At 51.0% G+C, this 15,000-nt stretch overlaps 1 protein-coding gene across 1 annotated transcript in view; it reads left to right on the top strand.

Moving 5' to 3' along the window:
• Nucleotides 1-340: 340 nt before the first annotated feature.
• The window catches only part of LOC112242330 (cytochrome P450 27C1), a 20,509-nt gene continuing 5,849 nt past the window's right edge, over nucleotides 341-15,000 (top strand). Inside the window, 7 exon segments of the mRNA XM_042313396.1 lie at nucleotides 341-454; nucleotides 3,099-3,250; nucleotides 3,252-3,288; nucleotides 4,789-4,987; nucleotides 7,767-7,896; nucleotides 7,898-7,974; nucleotides 9,736-9,905. Of these exon segments, the coding sequence (XP_042169330.1) occupies nucleotides 377-454; nucleotides 3,099-3,250; nucleotides 3,252-3,288; nucleotides 4,789-4,987; nucleotides 7,767-7,896; nucleotides 7,898-7,974; nucleotides 9,736-9,905 (843 nt within the window). The 5' untranslated portion in view covers nucleotides 341-376.

The raw sequence follows: 15,000 nt of genomic DNA, 5'->3' as shown, positions 1-15,000 counted from the left end.
ATGCATTTTGGCGCAAAGCAGATGTTGAATTCATTCGAGTTGTATTATTAACAGATTGGCTATTTTTACTTGTTGGTGTGAGTTTTCCCACCCAACTCACTTTCTTGCATCAAAAGAGACAGTTTACAAGATCGTTACAACTTAAAAACGACAAAATGGCACTTCAGAATAAAATCCTTCAACTGAGCTGCAGGAGTGTTTTGGGAGAAGTGCTCAACAAGAGGTTTGCCAGTAATTCTCGCGCTGCTCAAATCTGCAACCAGCGAGTCGCTCCGGATCTGTGCGACCGGACAAGAGACTTTCCCGGAGGATTTGATCACACCGGGGCCAGTGCGAGGTGGTCGCTAAGGAGACCCGGATCAAGAGTCTGAAAGAGATGCCGGGACCCAGCGCCGTCAGCAACCTGATCGAGTTCTTTTACCGGGACGGTTTCAGTAGAATCCACGAAATACAGGTGGGCTACTTGGTCTTTTCTTTTTGGATTGAATATTTCGGTGATTTTGCAACGATAGGCACTTTTAGCATTTTACTTAGTTTATTGGAAAATACTTGAATCAACAGAAATGTTAGTCATTTTGTCAGGAACCATAAACTGGTGTTGGCTGGGACCATTTTATTCGACCAACTGATTTGCCTATTTTCCCCCCTCCGACTTTCTGCCAATGTCATTACCATCAACAAACGTGTTGTTTTAAAACTGAATGACAAACACAATGTGTTTTGGGATGATTGTTTTTGTCTGTCTATAGGACATTTAGAAATAATGATTTGCGTTCATAAATATGAGTCTCCGCTGGCTGGACTTGTATTCCTGCGCGGAGGCTACCATCAAACATGCCATTTATTGTTAAAATTGTTATATATTTATACTTTTTACACTCGTTTATATTGGGAAAGGTAAGTGCTGTACTCACGACGTAGACAGAAATGTGTTTTTTAATATGTAGTCGGCATATATATATTTGTGTCTCTTTTAGAAATATGTGTAGATTGTGGGGGTAATGGGACACTGCACGATTTGTTACCAATTTGCTAAACGTATGATTTCTGTATGACTTATTACAATGTGTTGTGGCTAACGTTAGCTCGGCTGTGGGTTAAGAGTTAGGTTACAGGGGTTATTACGGTTATGGGTAGGGTTACCTAACATGCCAAGTAACTTAAAGTAGTTGATCATTAGTTATATTGCTAAAGTGGTCCGTGATGAAATCTAAAGGGTTTGCTAGACGTTCGCAGGTTTTTAAGGCCCAAACCTTCCGTATTTTGTCCTTTTACTGCACAAAACATCCCACTTTCTGTTTGCTTTTGCGTAACCGAGTGCATTGAGGAGACCGATTGCTGCTGGAGTCCAGACAGTCAACTCTTACCCGAACCCACACCCCGACTAGTGAAGTAAAACTCTCCCTTTCTCCCGTTGCATAAGCTTCCACGGTGTCACCTGATGTTAACCTGTCTGTCTGAGACCTGGAGGTGGCGGTAAAACTGGATACTGCAACACGCCAGACTAGTGTGTCTCCTATAACTCACTGTTGAAGAAGACAGGGTACATTGTTACCGGGAAGTCAATAGGAAAACACGCCTTCTGTAATCTACACTGTTAATGCACGTTGTTGTATCTGTCTACTATAGTTCATGTACTTCAGTTCAGTCTAATGAAAAAGAGACGGTCTACCTATTAAATAACAGAACTAGGTTTCTGTAGACATACAGGTTAACGGTGTGCGCGTTGTTTTCGGTGAGAAAGAGACGGTCTTTATAGTGCTGGTTGTGAGCTGAATGAATCCATTGTGAGTGAAATGAGGACGGGGGGGAAATAATACAACTGCATTGAAACACGAGAACAGTTGTTTTTCCTTTGGGGGCGTTGGTGCCGGAGCTTGAGGACAGAGATGTGTCCCCCAGGGGGGGAAAATTTTGATTAGCCAATCAGAAGTAGTGTGGGGGGCGTTGCATAACCATAAGCGAAATGGAACCTTTACTTAATAGGTGTTAAGGGAAATGGTGAGAACAGTGACGTGTGTTGTTCCACACAGCGGTAGGAGGGATAGAGAGCAATAGAGTGAAAGATTGGTTTAGTGTGACCCTCCATTATTTCTGAACGTAACCTAGTAATACTGCCTGTCTACATCTGGGTAGCCTGGTCCCAGGTCTCTTTGTGCTGTGTTGTCAAACTCCCGTTGCCAAACTCCCGTTCCCGTTGCCAAACTCCCCCGTTGCCAAACTCTCCCGTTGCCAAACTCTCCCGTTGCCAAACTCCCCCGTTGCCAAACTCCTCCCGTTGCCAAACTCTCCCGTTGCCAAACTCCCCGTTGCCAAACTCCCCGTTGCCAAACTCCCCGTTGCAAACTCCCCGTTGCCAAACTCCCATTGCCAAACTCCCCCGTTGCCAAACTCCCCGTTGCCAAACTCCCCTTGCCAAACTCCCCTGTTGCCAAACTCCCTGTTGCCAAACTCCCGTTGCCAAACTCCCCTGTTGCCAAACTCCCCGTTGCCAAACTCCCGTTGCCAAACTCTCCGTTGCCAAACTCCTCCGTTGCCAAACTCTCCGTTGCCAAACTCCCGTTGCCAAACTCCTCCGTTGCCAAACTCCCGTTGCCAAACTCCCCGTTGCAAACTCTGTGAAATAGAAAGAGATGGGGATGAGGATAAGTTTAGTGTGACTCTAGATCAAAACACAGGAATCACATTCTATTGGCTTAAACCCCTAAACGGCAATCTCAGACAGGATGTTGACAGTAAATCCCAGACAGGATGTTGACAGTAAATCTCAGACAGGATGTTGACAGTAAATCTCAGACAGGATGTTGACAGTAAATCCCAGACAGGACAGGATGTTGACAGTAAATCCCAGACAGGATGTTGACAGTAAATCCCAGACAGGATGTTGACAGTAAATCTCAGACAGGATGTTGACATCAAATCCCAGACAGGATGTTGACATCAAATCCCAGACAGGATGTTGACATCAAATCCCAGACAGGATGTTGACAGTAAATCCCAGACAGGAATCCCAGACAGGATGTTGACATTAAATCCCAGACAGGATGTTGACAGTAAATCCCAGACAGGATGTTGACATCAAGGTTCCTCTCTCCCAGATGGAACACTCTCAGAAGTATGGGAAGATCTTTAAATCTCGTTTTGGCCCCCAGCTGGTTGTGTCTATCGCAGGGCGGGGATCTGGCTGCCAGGTGCTGAGGACGGAGGGTGTTGCCCCGCAGAGAGGCAACATGGAGTCCTGGAAGGAGTACCGACCTGAGGGGCCGATCTACCGGACTTTATCTCAGCGTGAGTCTGACCTCTGAACTACGACCTGTGACATCACGGGACGCAAAATGTTATACCGCCTTTTTTGAAAGGAGGAAAATCTAGAAATGATTCACACGGAGAAGTAGTATCGACTTCAGTTAGTTGTAAAGAATATTTTGTGTAAAATCATCAACGATGTACATAGGAACAAAAAATGAGATGTTTGATAAGTGAAGAATGTGTTTTCAGAGCTCGCATATTGTTCCGTAAACCAGTAATGTCATGTTTCCATTTCAATGTATTCTATTTGTTACTTTAAAAAAGACTTGACAAAAACTCTGAGGAAGGCCGTGAGGCCGATACGTAAAGCCTGAGGAAGGTCGATACGTAAAGCTCTGAGGAAGGCCGTGAGGTCGACACGCAAAGCTCTGAGGAAGGCCGTGAGGTCGATACGTAAAGCTCTGAGGAAGGCCTTGAGGCCAACACGTAAATCTCTGAGGAAGGCCGATACGTAAAGCTCTGAGGAAGGTCGATACGTAAAGCTCTGAGGAAGGTCGATACGTAAAGCTCTGAGGAAGGCCGTGATGCCGATACGTAAAGCTTCTGAGGAAGGCCGTGAGGCCGATGAGGCCCGATACGTAAAGCTCTGAGGAAGGCCGACGAGGCCGAGGAAGGCTGTGAGGCCGATAAAGCTCTGAGGAAGGCCACGAGGCCGATACGTAAAGCTCTGAGGAAGGCTGTGAGGCCGACACGTAAAGCTCTGAGGAAGGCCGTGAGTCCGATACGTAAAGCTCTGGAGGAAGGCCACGAGGCCGACACGTAAACCTGAGGAAGGCAGTGAGGCCAGGCCGATACGTAAAGCTCTGAGGAAGGCAGTGAGGCCAACACGCAGCTCTGAGGAAGGCCGAGGCCAACACGTAAAGCTCTGAGGAAGGCCGACACGTAAAGCTCTGAGGAAGGCCGATACGTAAAGCTCTGAGGAAGGCAGTGAGGCCAACACGTAAAGCTCTGAGGAAGGCAGTGAGGCCAACACGTAAAGCTCTGAGGAAGGCCGCGAGGCCAACACGTAAAACTCTGAGGAAGGCCGATACGCAAAGCTCTGAGGAAGGCCACGAGGCCGATACGTAAAGCTCTGAGGAAGGCCGCGAGGCCGATACGCAAAGCTCTGAGGAAGGCAGTGAGGCCAACACTGCAAAGCTCTGAGGAAGGCAGTGAGGCTGACACGTAAAGCTCTGAGGAAGGCAGTGAGGCCGACACGATAATCTCTGAGGAAGGCAGTGAGGCCGACACGTAAAGCTCTGAGGAAGGCAGTGAGGCCGACACGTAAAGCCTGAGGAAGGCAGTGAGGCCGACACGCAAAGCTCTGAGGAAGGCCGCGAGGCCAACACGTAAAGCTCTGAGGAAGGCCGATACGCAAAGTTAAATAAAGGTCAAATAAATATCCCTCATGATTGCAAGGGAATCTTCCCAACCGGGATTTCTGTGAAAACCTTTAGTTAGTTGTCTCTGACCACCTTCCCCTTTCATCTCTGTAGGGAGGGTGAGGACTGGTTGAAGATGCGTAGGCATCCTCCTGGCCAGCTGATCATGAGACCGAAGGACGGGCTCAGTTTCTCTGACGACGTGAATGCTGTGGTGGAGGACTTGGTGAAGAGAGTGGATACGCTGAGGAGCCAGCAGTCAGACGGACTCACTGTACTCAATATTAACGATCTGTTTTTCAAATACGCAATGGAAGGTGGGTAGGGTACAGGGAGGGTGGGTAGTGGTACAGGGAGGATGGGTAGTGGGTACAGGGAGGATGGGTAGGGTACAGGGAGGATGTGTAGTGGGTGCAGGGAGGATGGGTAGTGGGTACAGGGAGGATAGGTAGTGGGTACAGGGAGGATGGGTACAGGAGGATGGGTACAGGGAGGATGGGTAGTGGGTACAGGGAGGATGGGGTAGTGGGTTCAGGGAGGATAGGTAGTGGGTACAGGAGGATGTGTAGTGGTACAGGGAGGATGGGTAGTGGGTACAGGGCAGGGATGGGCAGTGGGTACAGGGAGTAGGTACAGGGAGGATAGGTAGTGGGTACAGGGAGGATAGGTAGTGGGTACAGGGAGGATAGGTAGTGGGTACAGGGAGGGATGTGTAGTGGGTACAGGAGGATGGGTGGGCAGGGAGGATGTGGGTAGGGAGGATGGGTAGGGGTACAGGGAGGATGGGTAGTGGGTACAGGGAGGATGGGTAGTGGGTACAGGGAGGATGGGTAGTGGGCACAGGGAGGATAGGTACAGGGAGGATAGGTAGTGGGTACAGGGAGTATAGGCACAGGGAGGATAGGCAGGGTACAGGGAGGATGGGTAGTGGGTACAGGGAGGATGGGTAGTGGGTACAGGGAGGATGGGTAGTGGGTACAGGGAGGATGGGTAGTGGGTACAGGAGGACGTGCAGTGGTACAGGGAGGGATAGGTAGTGGGTACAGGAGGGAGGCAGGGTACAGGGAGGATGGGTACAGGGAGGATGGGTACAGGAGGATGGGTAGTGGGTACAGGGAGAAATGGGTAGTGGGTACAGGGAGGATAGGTAGTGGGTACAGGGAGGATGGGTAGTGGGCACAGGGAGGATGGGTAGTGGGTACAGGAGGATGGGTAGTGGGTACAGGGAGGATAGTGGTACAGGAGGATGGGTAGGGGTACAGGGAGGATAGGTAGTGGGTACAGGGAGGATGGGTACAGGGAGGATGGGTACAGGAGGATGGGTAGTGGGTACAGGGAGGATGGGTAGTGGGCACAGGGAGGGTGATAGGTACAGGGAGGATGGGTAGTGGGTAGTGGGTACAGGGAGGATGTGTAGGTACAGGGAGGATAGGTAGGGGTACAGGGAGGATGTGTAGTGGGTACAGGGAGGATGGGTAGGGTACAGGGAGGATGGGGTACAGGAGGATAGGTACAGGGAGGATAGGTAGTGGGTACAGGGAGGATGGGTAGTGGGTACAGGGAGGATGGGTAGTGGGTACAGGAGGATGGGTAGTGGGTACAGGAGGATGGGTAGTGGTACAGGGAGGATGGGTAGTGGGTAGGTACAGGGAGGATGGGTATAGGATGGGTACAGGGAGGATGGGTAGTGGGTACAGGAGGATGGGTAGGGTACAGGGAGGGAGTGCAACAGGGTAGGTAGGGGTACAGGGAGGATGATGGGTAGTGGGTACAGGGAGGATGGGTAGGGTACAGGGAGTAGTGGGTAGGATGGGTACAGGGAGGATGGGTACAGGAGGATGGGTAGTGGGTACAGGGAGGATAGGTAGTGGGTACAGGAGGATAGGTACAGGGAGGATAGGTAGTGGGTACAGGAGGATGGGTAGTGGGTACAGGGAGGATGGGTAGGGGTACAGGGAGGATGGGTAGTGGGTACAGGGAGGATGGGTAGGGTACAGGGAGGATGGGTAGTGGGTACAGGGAGGATAGGCATAGGGGGTAGTGGGCACAGGAGGATGGGTAGTGGGTACAGGGAGGATAGGTAGGAGGGATGGGTAGTGGGCACAGGAGGATGGGTAGTGGGTACAGGGAGGATAGGTAGTGGGTACAGGGAGGATAGGTAGTGGGTACAGGGAGGATGGGTAGGGTACAGGGAGGATAGGTAGGGTACAGGAGGATGGGTAGGGTACAGGGAGGATGGGTAGTGGGTACAGGGAGGATGGGTAGTGGGTACAGGGAGGATAGGTAGGAGGATGGGTAGTGGGTACAGGGAGGATAGGTAGTGGTAGTGGCACAGGGAGGATGGGTAGTGGGCAGTGGGTACAGGGAGGATGGGTAGGTACAGGGAGGATAGGTAGTGGGCACAGGGAGGATAGGTAGTGGGTACAGGGAGGATAGGTATAGGTAGTGGGTACAGGGAGGATGGGTAGTGGGTACAGGGAGTGATGGGCAGTGGGTACAGGGAGGATGGGTAGTGGGTACAGGGAGGATGGGTAGTGGTACAGGGAGGATAGGTAGTGGGTACAGGAGGATGGGTAGTGGGTACAGGGAGGATAGGTACAGGGAGGATGGGTAGTGGGTACAGGGAGGATAGGTAGGGGTACAGGGAGGATAGGTAGGAGGATGGGTAGGGATGGGTAGTGGGGAGGATAGGTAGGGTACAGGGAGGATGGGTAGTGGGTACAGGGAGGATAGGTAGTGGGTACAGGGAGGATGGGTAGTGGGTACAGGGAGGATAGGTAGTGGGTACAGGGAGGATGGGTAGGGGTAACAGGGGAGGATGGGTAGTGGGTACAGGGAGGATGGGTAGTTGGTACAGGGAGGATGGGTACTAGTCAGTTATCACTCCAGTATATCAGGCTTCATGACTCCTGTATCTGTTTAGTCTCTGTGGGAAGTCTGTTATTGAGGGTGCAGAACTCCTTTACAGGTTTGGCAGACATCATTTCCATTTGTCATACCAGCTAAACTAAAACTAATAAACCTCAACTTTCTTGTGCTCTTTTTTTTTTCCTTCTATCTTCAAGTTAATTTACCTTCCTCCTTTTCTTCTCCCAGGTATGGCAGCCATCTTGTACGAGGACCGTCTGGGCTGCTTGGAGAATGAGATTCCTCAGAAGAGCCAGGACTACATCGCAGCCCTGCACCTGATGTTTAGTTCCTTTAAGATGACCATGTACGCCGGGCCATCCCAAGTGGCTCAGAACCGTCGTCCCCAGACCCTGGCAGGAGTTCTGCAGCTCCTGGGACGGACTCTTCAGTTTCAGTACGCTTCGCTGATGCTGCATTTCCACTGGTGATTTACCACCCGGTGTTTCACCTTAAAAGACTGGTGATTTACCACCCGGTGTTTTGACCTTTAAAAGACTGGTGATTTACCACCCGGTGCTTCACCTTTAAAAGCCTCAGACTGGTGATTTAACACCCGGTGTTTCACCTTAAAAGACTGGTGATTTACCACCCGGTGTTTCACCTTTAAAAAGACTGGTGATTTACCACCCGGTGTTCACCTTTAAAAGACTGGTGATTTACCACCCGGTGTTTGACCGTTAAAAGACTGGTGATTTACCACCTGGTGTTTTGACCTTTAAAGACTGGTGATTTACCACCCGGTGTTTTGACCATTAAAAGACTGGTGATTTACCACCCGGTGTTTTGACCTTTTAAAAGGCTCAGACTGGTGATTTACCACCCGGTGTTTTGACCTTAAAGCCCTCAGACTGGTGATTTACCACCCGGTGTTTTGACCTTTTAAAAGACTGGTGATTTACCACCCGGTGTTTGACCTTTTAAAAGCCTCAGACTGGTGATTTACCACCTGGTGTTTGACCTTAAAAGACTGGTGATTTACCACCCAGTGTTTCACCTTAAAAGACTGGTGATTTACCACCGGTGTTTTGACCTTTAAAAGACTGGTGATTTACCACCCGGTGTTTTGACCTTTAAAAAGACTGGTGATTTACCACCCGGTGTTTTGACCTTTAAAAGACTGGTGATTTACCACCCGGTGTTTTGACCTTTAAAAGAGACTGGTGATTTACCACCCGGTGTTTCACCTTAAAAGACTGGTGATTTACCACCTGGTGTTTTGACCTTTTAAAAGCCTGGACTGGTGATTTACCACCCGGTGTTTTGACCTTAAAAGACTGGTGATTTACCACCTGGTGTTTTGACCGTTAAAAGCTCCTCTAGACTGGTGATTTACCACCTGGTGTTTTGACCTTTAAAAGACTGGTGATTTACCACCCGGTGTTTTGACCATTAAAAGCCTGACTGGTGATTTACCACCCGGTGTTTTGACCTTTAAAAGCCTCAGACTGGTGATTTACCACCCGGTGTTTTGACCTTAAAAGACTGGTGATTTACCACCCGGTGTTTTGACCTTTAAAAGACTGGTGATTTACCACCCGGTGTTTGACCTTTTAAAGCCTCAGACTGGGTGATTTACCACCCGGTGTTTGACCTTTAAAAGCCTCAGACTGGTGATTTACCTGGACCCAGTGTTTCACCTTTAAAAGACTGGTGATTTACCACTCAGTGTTTTGACCTTTAAAAGCTCAGGCTGGTGATTTACCACCCGGTGTTTGACCTTTAAAAGCCTCAGACTGGTGATTTACCACCCGGGTGTTTGACCTTTAAAAGACTCAGACTGGTGATTTACCACCCGGTGTTTGACCTTTAAAAGACTGGTGATTTACCACCCGGTGTTTCACCTTTAAAGCCTCAGACTGGTGATTTACCCCGGTGTTTGACCGGGTGGTAAAGGGTTCACATGGAACCAAAAGGGTTTGAAGAACTCAAATGATTCTACCTGGACCAAAAAGGGTTCTACACGAACTCAAAATGATTCTACCTGGAACCAAAAAGATTTGACTTTCCATAAAGGGTTATCCTATGGGGACAGACGAAGAACCCTTTTCAAACCCTTTATTTCTCTGGATAAGAGCGTCTGATAAATGACTCACTTGTGAATGCATGTATGTAACCCAATACTGTTGTTCTGGACTAGATGATGAATATGTTAAAGACCTCTCTCCCCTCCCCAGCCAGATCCATGCAGATAAGCGTCTGGGAGATCCAGGATCTGGTGTCCCGAGGAGACTGGTGATGTTAACTCACATGCTGGTGACCCGAGAGATGAACCTGGAGGAGATCTACGCTAACATGACTGAGATGTTACTGGCTGGGGTGGACACGGTGAGCAGTAGGGGAGATGTTACTGGCTGGGGGTGGGACTCAGTGAGCAGTAGGGGAGATGTTACTGGCTGGGGTGGACACGGTGAGCAGTAGGGAAGACTGGGGTGGACACGGTGAGCAGTAGGGAGATGTTACTGGGGTGGGGGTGGACACGGTGAGCAGTAGGGGTGGAGATGTTACTGGGGTGGGGTGGACACGGTGAGCAGTAGGGAGATGTTACTGGGGCCTGGACTAGGGTGGACACGGTGAGCAGGTGTTACTGGGGTGGGGTGAGCAAGGGGAGAGTTACTGGGGTGGACACGGTGAGCAGTAGGGGAGATTTACCACCCGGTGGACACAGTGAGATGTTACTGGGGTGGACACAGAGCAGTAGGGGAGATGTTACCACCCGGGGAGATGTTTCACGGTGAGCAGTAAAGATCAGACTGGGGTGGGGTGGACACGGTGAGCAGTAGGGGAGATTTGACCGGGGGTGGACACTAAAGAGCAGGAGGTTCTGAGCAGTAGGGATAAGAAAAGGGGTGGACACGGTGAGCAGTAGGGGAGATGTTACTGGGGTGGACACGGTGAGCAGTAGGGAAGATGTTACTGGGGTGGACACGGTGAGCAGTAGGGGAGATGATTGGGGTGGACACGGTGAACAGTAGGGGATGTTCTGGGGTGGACACGGTGAGCAGTAGGGGGAGATGTTACTGGGGTGGACACGGTGAGCAGTAGAGGAGATGTTACTGGGGTGGACACGGTGAGCAGTAGGGGAGATGTTACTGGGGTGGACACGGTGAGCAGTAGGGGAGATGTTACTGTTACTGGGGTGTTACTGGGGTGGACACGGTGAGCAGTAGGGGAGATGTTACTGGGGTGGACACGGTGAGCAGTAGGGAGATGTTACTGGGGTGGACACGGTGAGCAGTAGGGAAGATGTTACTGGGAGCAGTGGGGAGATGTTACAATGAGCACTGTGAGGGGAGATGTTACTGGGGTGGACACGGTGAGCAGTAGAAGATGTTACTGGGGTGGACACGGTGAGCAGAGATGAGATGTTACTGGGGTGACACGGTGAGCAGTAGAGGAGATGTTACTGGGGTGGACACGGTGAGCAGTAGAGGAGATGTTACTGGGGTGGACACGGTGAGCAGTAGGGGAGATGTTACTGGGGTGGACACGGTGAGCAGTAGGAGATGTTACTGGGGTGGACACGGTGAGCAGTAGGGGAGATGTTACTGGGGTGGGGTGGACACTGGTGAGCAGTAGGGGAGATGTTACTGGGGTGGGTGGACACGGTGAGCAGTAGGGGAGATGTTACTGGGGTGGACACGGTGAGCATTAGGGAGATGTTACTGGGGTGGACACGGTGAGCAGTAGGGAGATGTTACTGGGGTGACACGGGAGTGGATGTTACACGGTGAGCAGTAGGGGAGATGTTACTGGGGTGGACACGGTGAGCAGGGGGAGATGTTACTGGGGTGGACACGGTGAGCAGTAGGGGGAGATGTTACTGGGGTGGGGGTGGACACGGTGAGCAGTAGAGGAGATGTTACTGGGGTGGACACGGTGAGCAGTAGGGGAGATGTTACTGGGGTGGACACGGTGAGCAGTAGAGGAGATGTTACTGGGGTGGACACCTGGTGAGCAGTAGGGGAGATGTTACTGGGGTGGACACGGTGAGCAGTAGGGAGATGTTACTGGGGTGGGGTGGACGGTGAGCAGTAGGGGAGATGTTACTGGGGTGGGGTGGACACGGTGAGCAGTAGGGGAGATGTTACTGGGGTGAGCAGTAGGGGACACGGTGAGCAGTAGGGAGATGGACACGGTGAGCAGTAGGGGAGATGTTACTGGGGTGGACACGGTGAGCAGTAGGGGAGATGTTACTGGGGTGGACACGGTGAGCAGTAGGGGAGATGTTACTGGGGTGGACACGGTGAGCAGTAGGGAGATGTTACTGGGGTGGACACGGTGAGCAGTAGAGGAGATGTTACTGGGGTGGACACGGTGAGCAGTAGGGGAGATGTTACTGGGGTGGGGTGGACACGGTGAGCAGTAGGGGAGATGTTACTGGGGTGGACACGGTGAGCAGTAGGGGAGATGTTACTGGGGTGGACACGGTGAGCAGTAGAGGTGATGTTACTGGGGTGGACACGGTGAGCAGTAGGGGAGATGTTACTGGGGTGGACACGGTGAGCATTAGGGGAGATGTTACTGGGGTGGACACGGTGAGCAGTAGGGGAGATGTTACTGGGGTGGACACGGTGAGCAGTAGGGGAGATGTTACTGGGGTGGACACGGTGAGCAGTAGGGGAGATGTTACTGGGGTGGACACGGTGAGCAGTAGGGGGAGATGTTACTGGGGTGGACACGGTGAGCAGTAGGGGAGATGTTACTGGGGTGGGGTGGACACGGTGAGCAGTAGAGGAGATGTTACTGGGGTGGACACGGTGAGCAGTAGGGGAGATGTTACTGGGGTGGACACGGTGAGCAGTAGAGGAGATGTTACTGGGGTGGACACGGTGAGCAGTAGGGGAGATGTTACTGGGGTGGACACGGTGAGCAGTAGAGGTGATGTTACTGGGGTGGACACGGTGAGCAGTAGGGGAGATGTTACTGGGGTGGACACGGTGAGCAGTAGAGGTGATGTTACTGGGGTGGACACGGTGAGCAGTAGGGGAGATGTTACTGGGGTGGACACGGTGAGCATTAGGGAGATGTTTACTGGGGTGGACACGGTGAGCAGTAGGGGAGATGTTACTGGGGTGGACACGGTGAGCAGTAGGGAGGTTAACCCAGCTAACGTTTCTCCCCCCCCATTCTGTTGGTTGGAGCCTCTCAGGGGGTGTTTAGTCTTGGTTTCCACCAGACATCTCTGTGTGTGTGTGAACTGTGTGTATAGCAGAGACTGCCAGAGTGTGTGTTGTGGGATGTCAGATTAATGTGACGTGTCAATGAGAGGTGGCCTGGGGGGGTCACATCTTGGCAGGAGGGTTGGGTTTTGCAGACTGCCTCTCTCGAGCCTCCTCTCTCAGCTCCTCTCAGCTCCTCCTAGCTGTAACAGTGTGTTGTGCTCTGGGAGGTGGAGGAGAGTTTAAGCCCTGCAGGGAGGCTGTCATATGATTCCCCCTGGTTGCCAGGGTGTTGCCAGGGTGTTGCCAGCTGAGGAAACCAAGAGAAGGATCAAGCCTCTGATCTTCCGTCCCTCCTTCTGTCTGTGTGTCCTCGCTGGGACGCTGACCTCAGGATGAACCCTGCTAGTGAAGGCGTTTGGAGGGATGGGAGGAGGGAGAGGGAGGGGAGATGGGAAGGGGGAGGAAGGGGGAGAGGGAGAGAGATGGTTGTGAGAACAAAAGGTCTAGCCCCATTTTATATCTGGTTCTAACATGTGTTCTTTGTCCTGATCTTGTCCCATTTTGTTTTAGACTGGTTTAAATGTTTTTAGAAGTTTCATTGTGATCTGATTGCGATCAGATCTTCCTGACCACCTCCGAAGGTAGTCAGATTGTGTCTGGATATCAAGTGTAAACAGATCTGGACGGTCAAACCATTTGAAATCATCGTTATACCGCCAGGTCGCACCATTTTAAATCATCGTTATACCGCCAGGTCAAACCATTTTAAATCATCGTTATACCGCCAGGTCAAACCATTTTAAATCATCGTTATACCGCCAGGTCAAACCATTTTAAATCATCGTTATACCGCCAGGTCGCACCATTGACTTTATGGCATCAATAATAGACTCAAAATTAACTGTATTCGTATTATTTTGAAAAAAATATCCTTCAAATAATTTGCATACAGGGAGGAACCAGGATATATGGTTACCATGGAGACACGGTGGACAACATACAGGGAGGAACCAGGATATATGGTTACCATGGAGACACGGTGGACAACATACAGGGAGGAACCAGGATATCTGGTTACCATGGAGACACGGTGTACAACATACAGGGAGGGACCAGGATATCTGGTCACCATGGAGACACGGTGGACAACATACAGGGAGGAACCAGGATATATGGTTACCATGGAGACACGGTGGACAACATACAGGGAGGAACCAGGATATCTGGTTACCATGGAGACACGGTGGACAACATACAGGGAGGGACCAGGATATCTGGTCACCATGGAGACACGGTGGACAACATACAGGGAGGAACCAGGATATCTGGTCACCATGGAGACACGGTGGACAACATACAGGAGGAACCAGGGACTGGTCAGGAGACACGGTACCATGGAGACACAGTCTGGTCACCATGGAGACTCGTTTTAATACCGTGTGTAGATACAACGGCTACGATGTGGGCACAATCAGATTGTGGATAAATGTTAGCACCAGGTATAAAGACACGAGGTGTGTGTGTGTGTGTGTGTGTGTGTGTGTGTGTGTGTGTGTGTGTGTGTGTGTGTGTGTGTGTGTGTGTGTGTGTGTGAGAAAGGGATAGAAAGAGAGAACAAAAGCAAGGTCTCTCTGCGACATAATAACCGCTGTGTGAGGGAGGGAGGGGGGAGGGGTTAGGAGAACAAAAAGCAAGGTCTGTCTGTGTGACATAAGAACCGCTGTGGGGGGAGAGGGAGAGGGAGAGGGAGAGAGGGAGAGAGGGGAGAGGGAGGGAGGGAGAGGGAGAGGGGGGGAGGGAGGGAGAGAGAGAGGGGGAGAGAGGGTGGGGAGAGGGAGATGACTACAAAGGGAAGGAGAGGGAGAGGGGAGAGGGAGAGGGGAGGGGGAGAGGGGAGGGAGAGAGAGAGAGATGACTACAAAGGGAAGGAGAGGGGATGGGGGATTTGAATAAAGGAACGAGGAAATGGAGAACTGAGATTAGAGGTAAATTGGAGAGAGACGAGGAAACAGGGACAGTTGAATAGTTATAGGAGACATTAGGAGACATTAGGAGACAACACACAGTGTGTTTGAGACAGAGAAACAGTTGAATAGTTATAGGAGAAGGAGAAAGGGTGTGAGTAGTGTACTAGACTAGAGGGGAGGAACACCCTATTCCCTATATAGTGCACTACTTTGACACCCTATTCCCCTATAGTGCACTACTTTATGACACCCTATTCCCTATATAGTGCACTACTTTATGACACCCTATTC

This window comes from Oncorhynchus tshawytscha, unplaced genomic scaffold (assembly GCF_018296145.1).
Source record: "Oncorhynchus tshawytscha isolate Ot180627B unplaced genomic scaffold, Otsh_v2.0 Un_contig_16999_pilon_pilon, whole genome shotgun sequence".
In the NCBI taxonomy this organism is placed as follows: domain Eukaryota; kingdom Metazoa; phylum Chordata; class Actinopteri; order Salmoniformes; family Salmonidae; genus Oncorhynchus; species Oncorhynchus tshawytscha.
The sequence above is the reverse complement of the archived record's forward strand: the minus strand, read 5'-3'. Positions and strand labels throughout refer to the sequence as shown.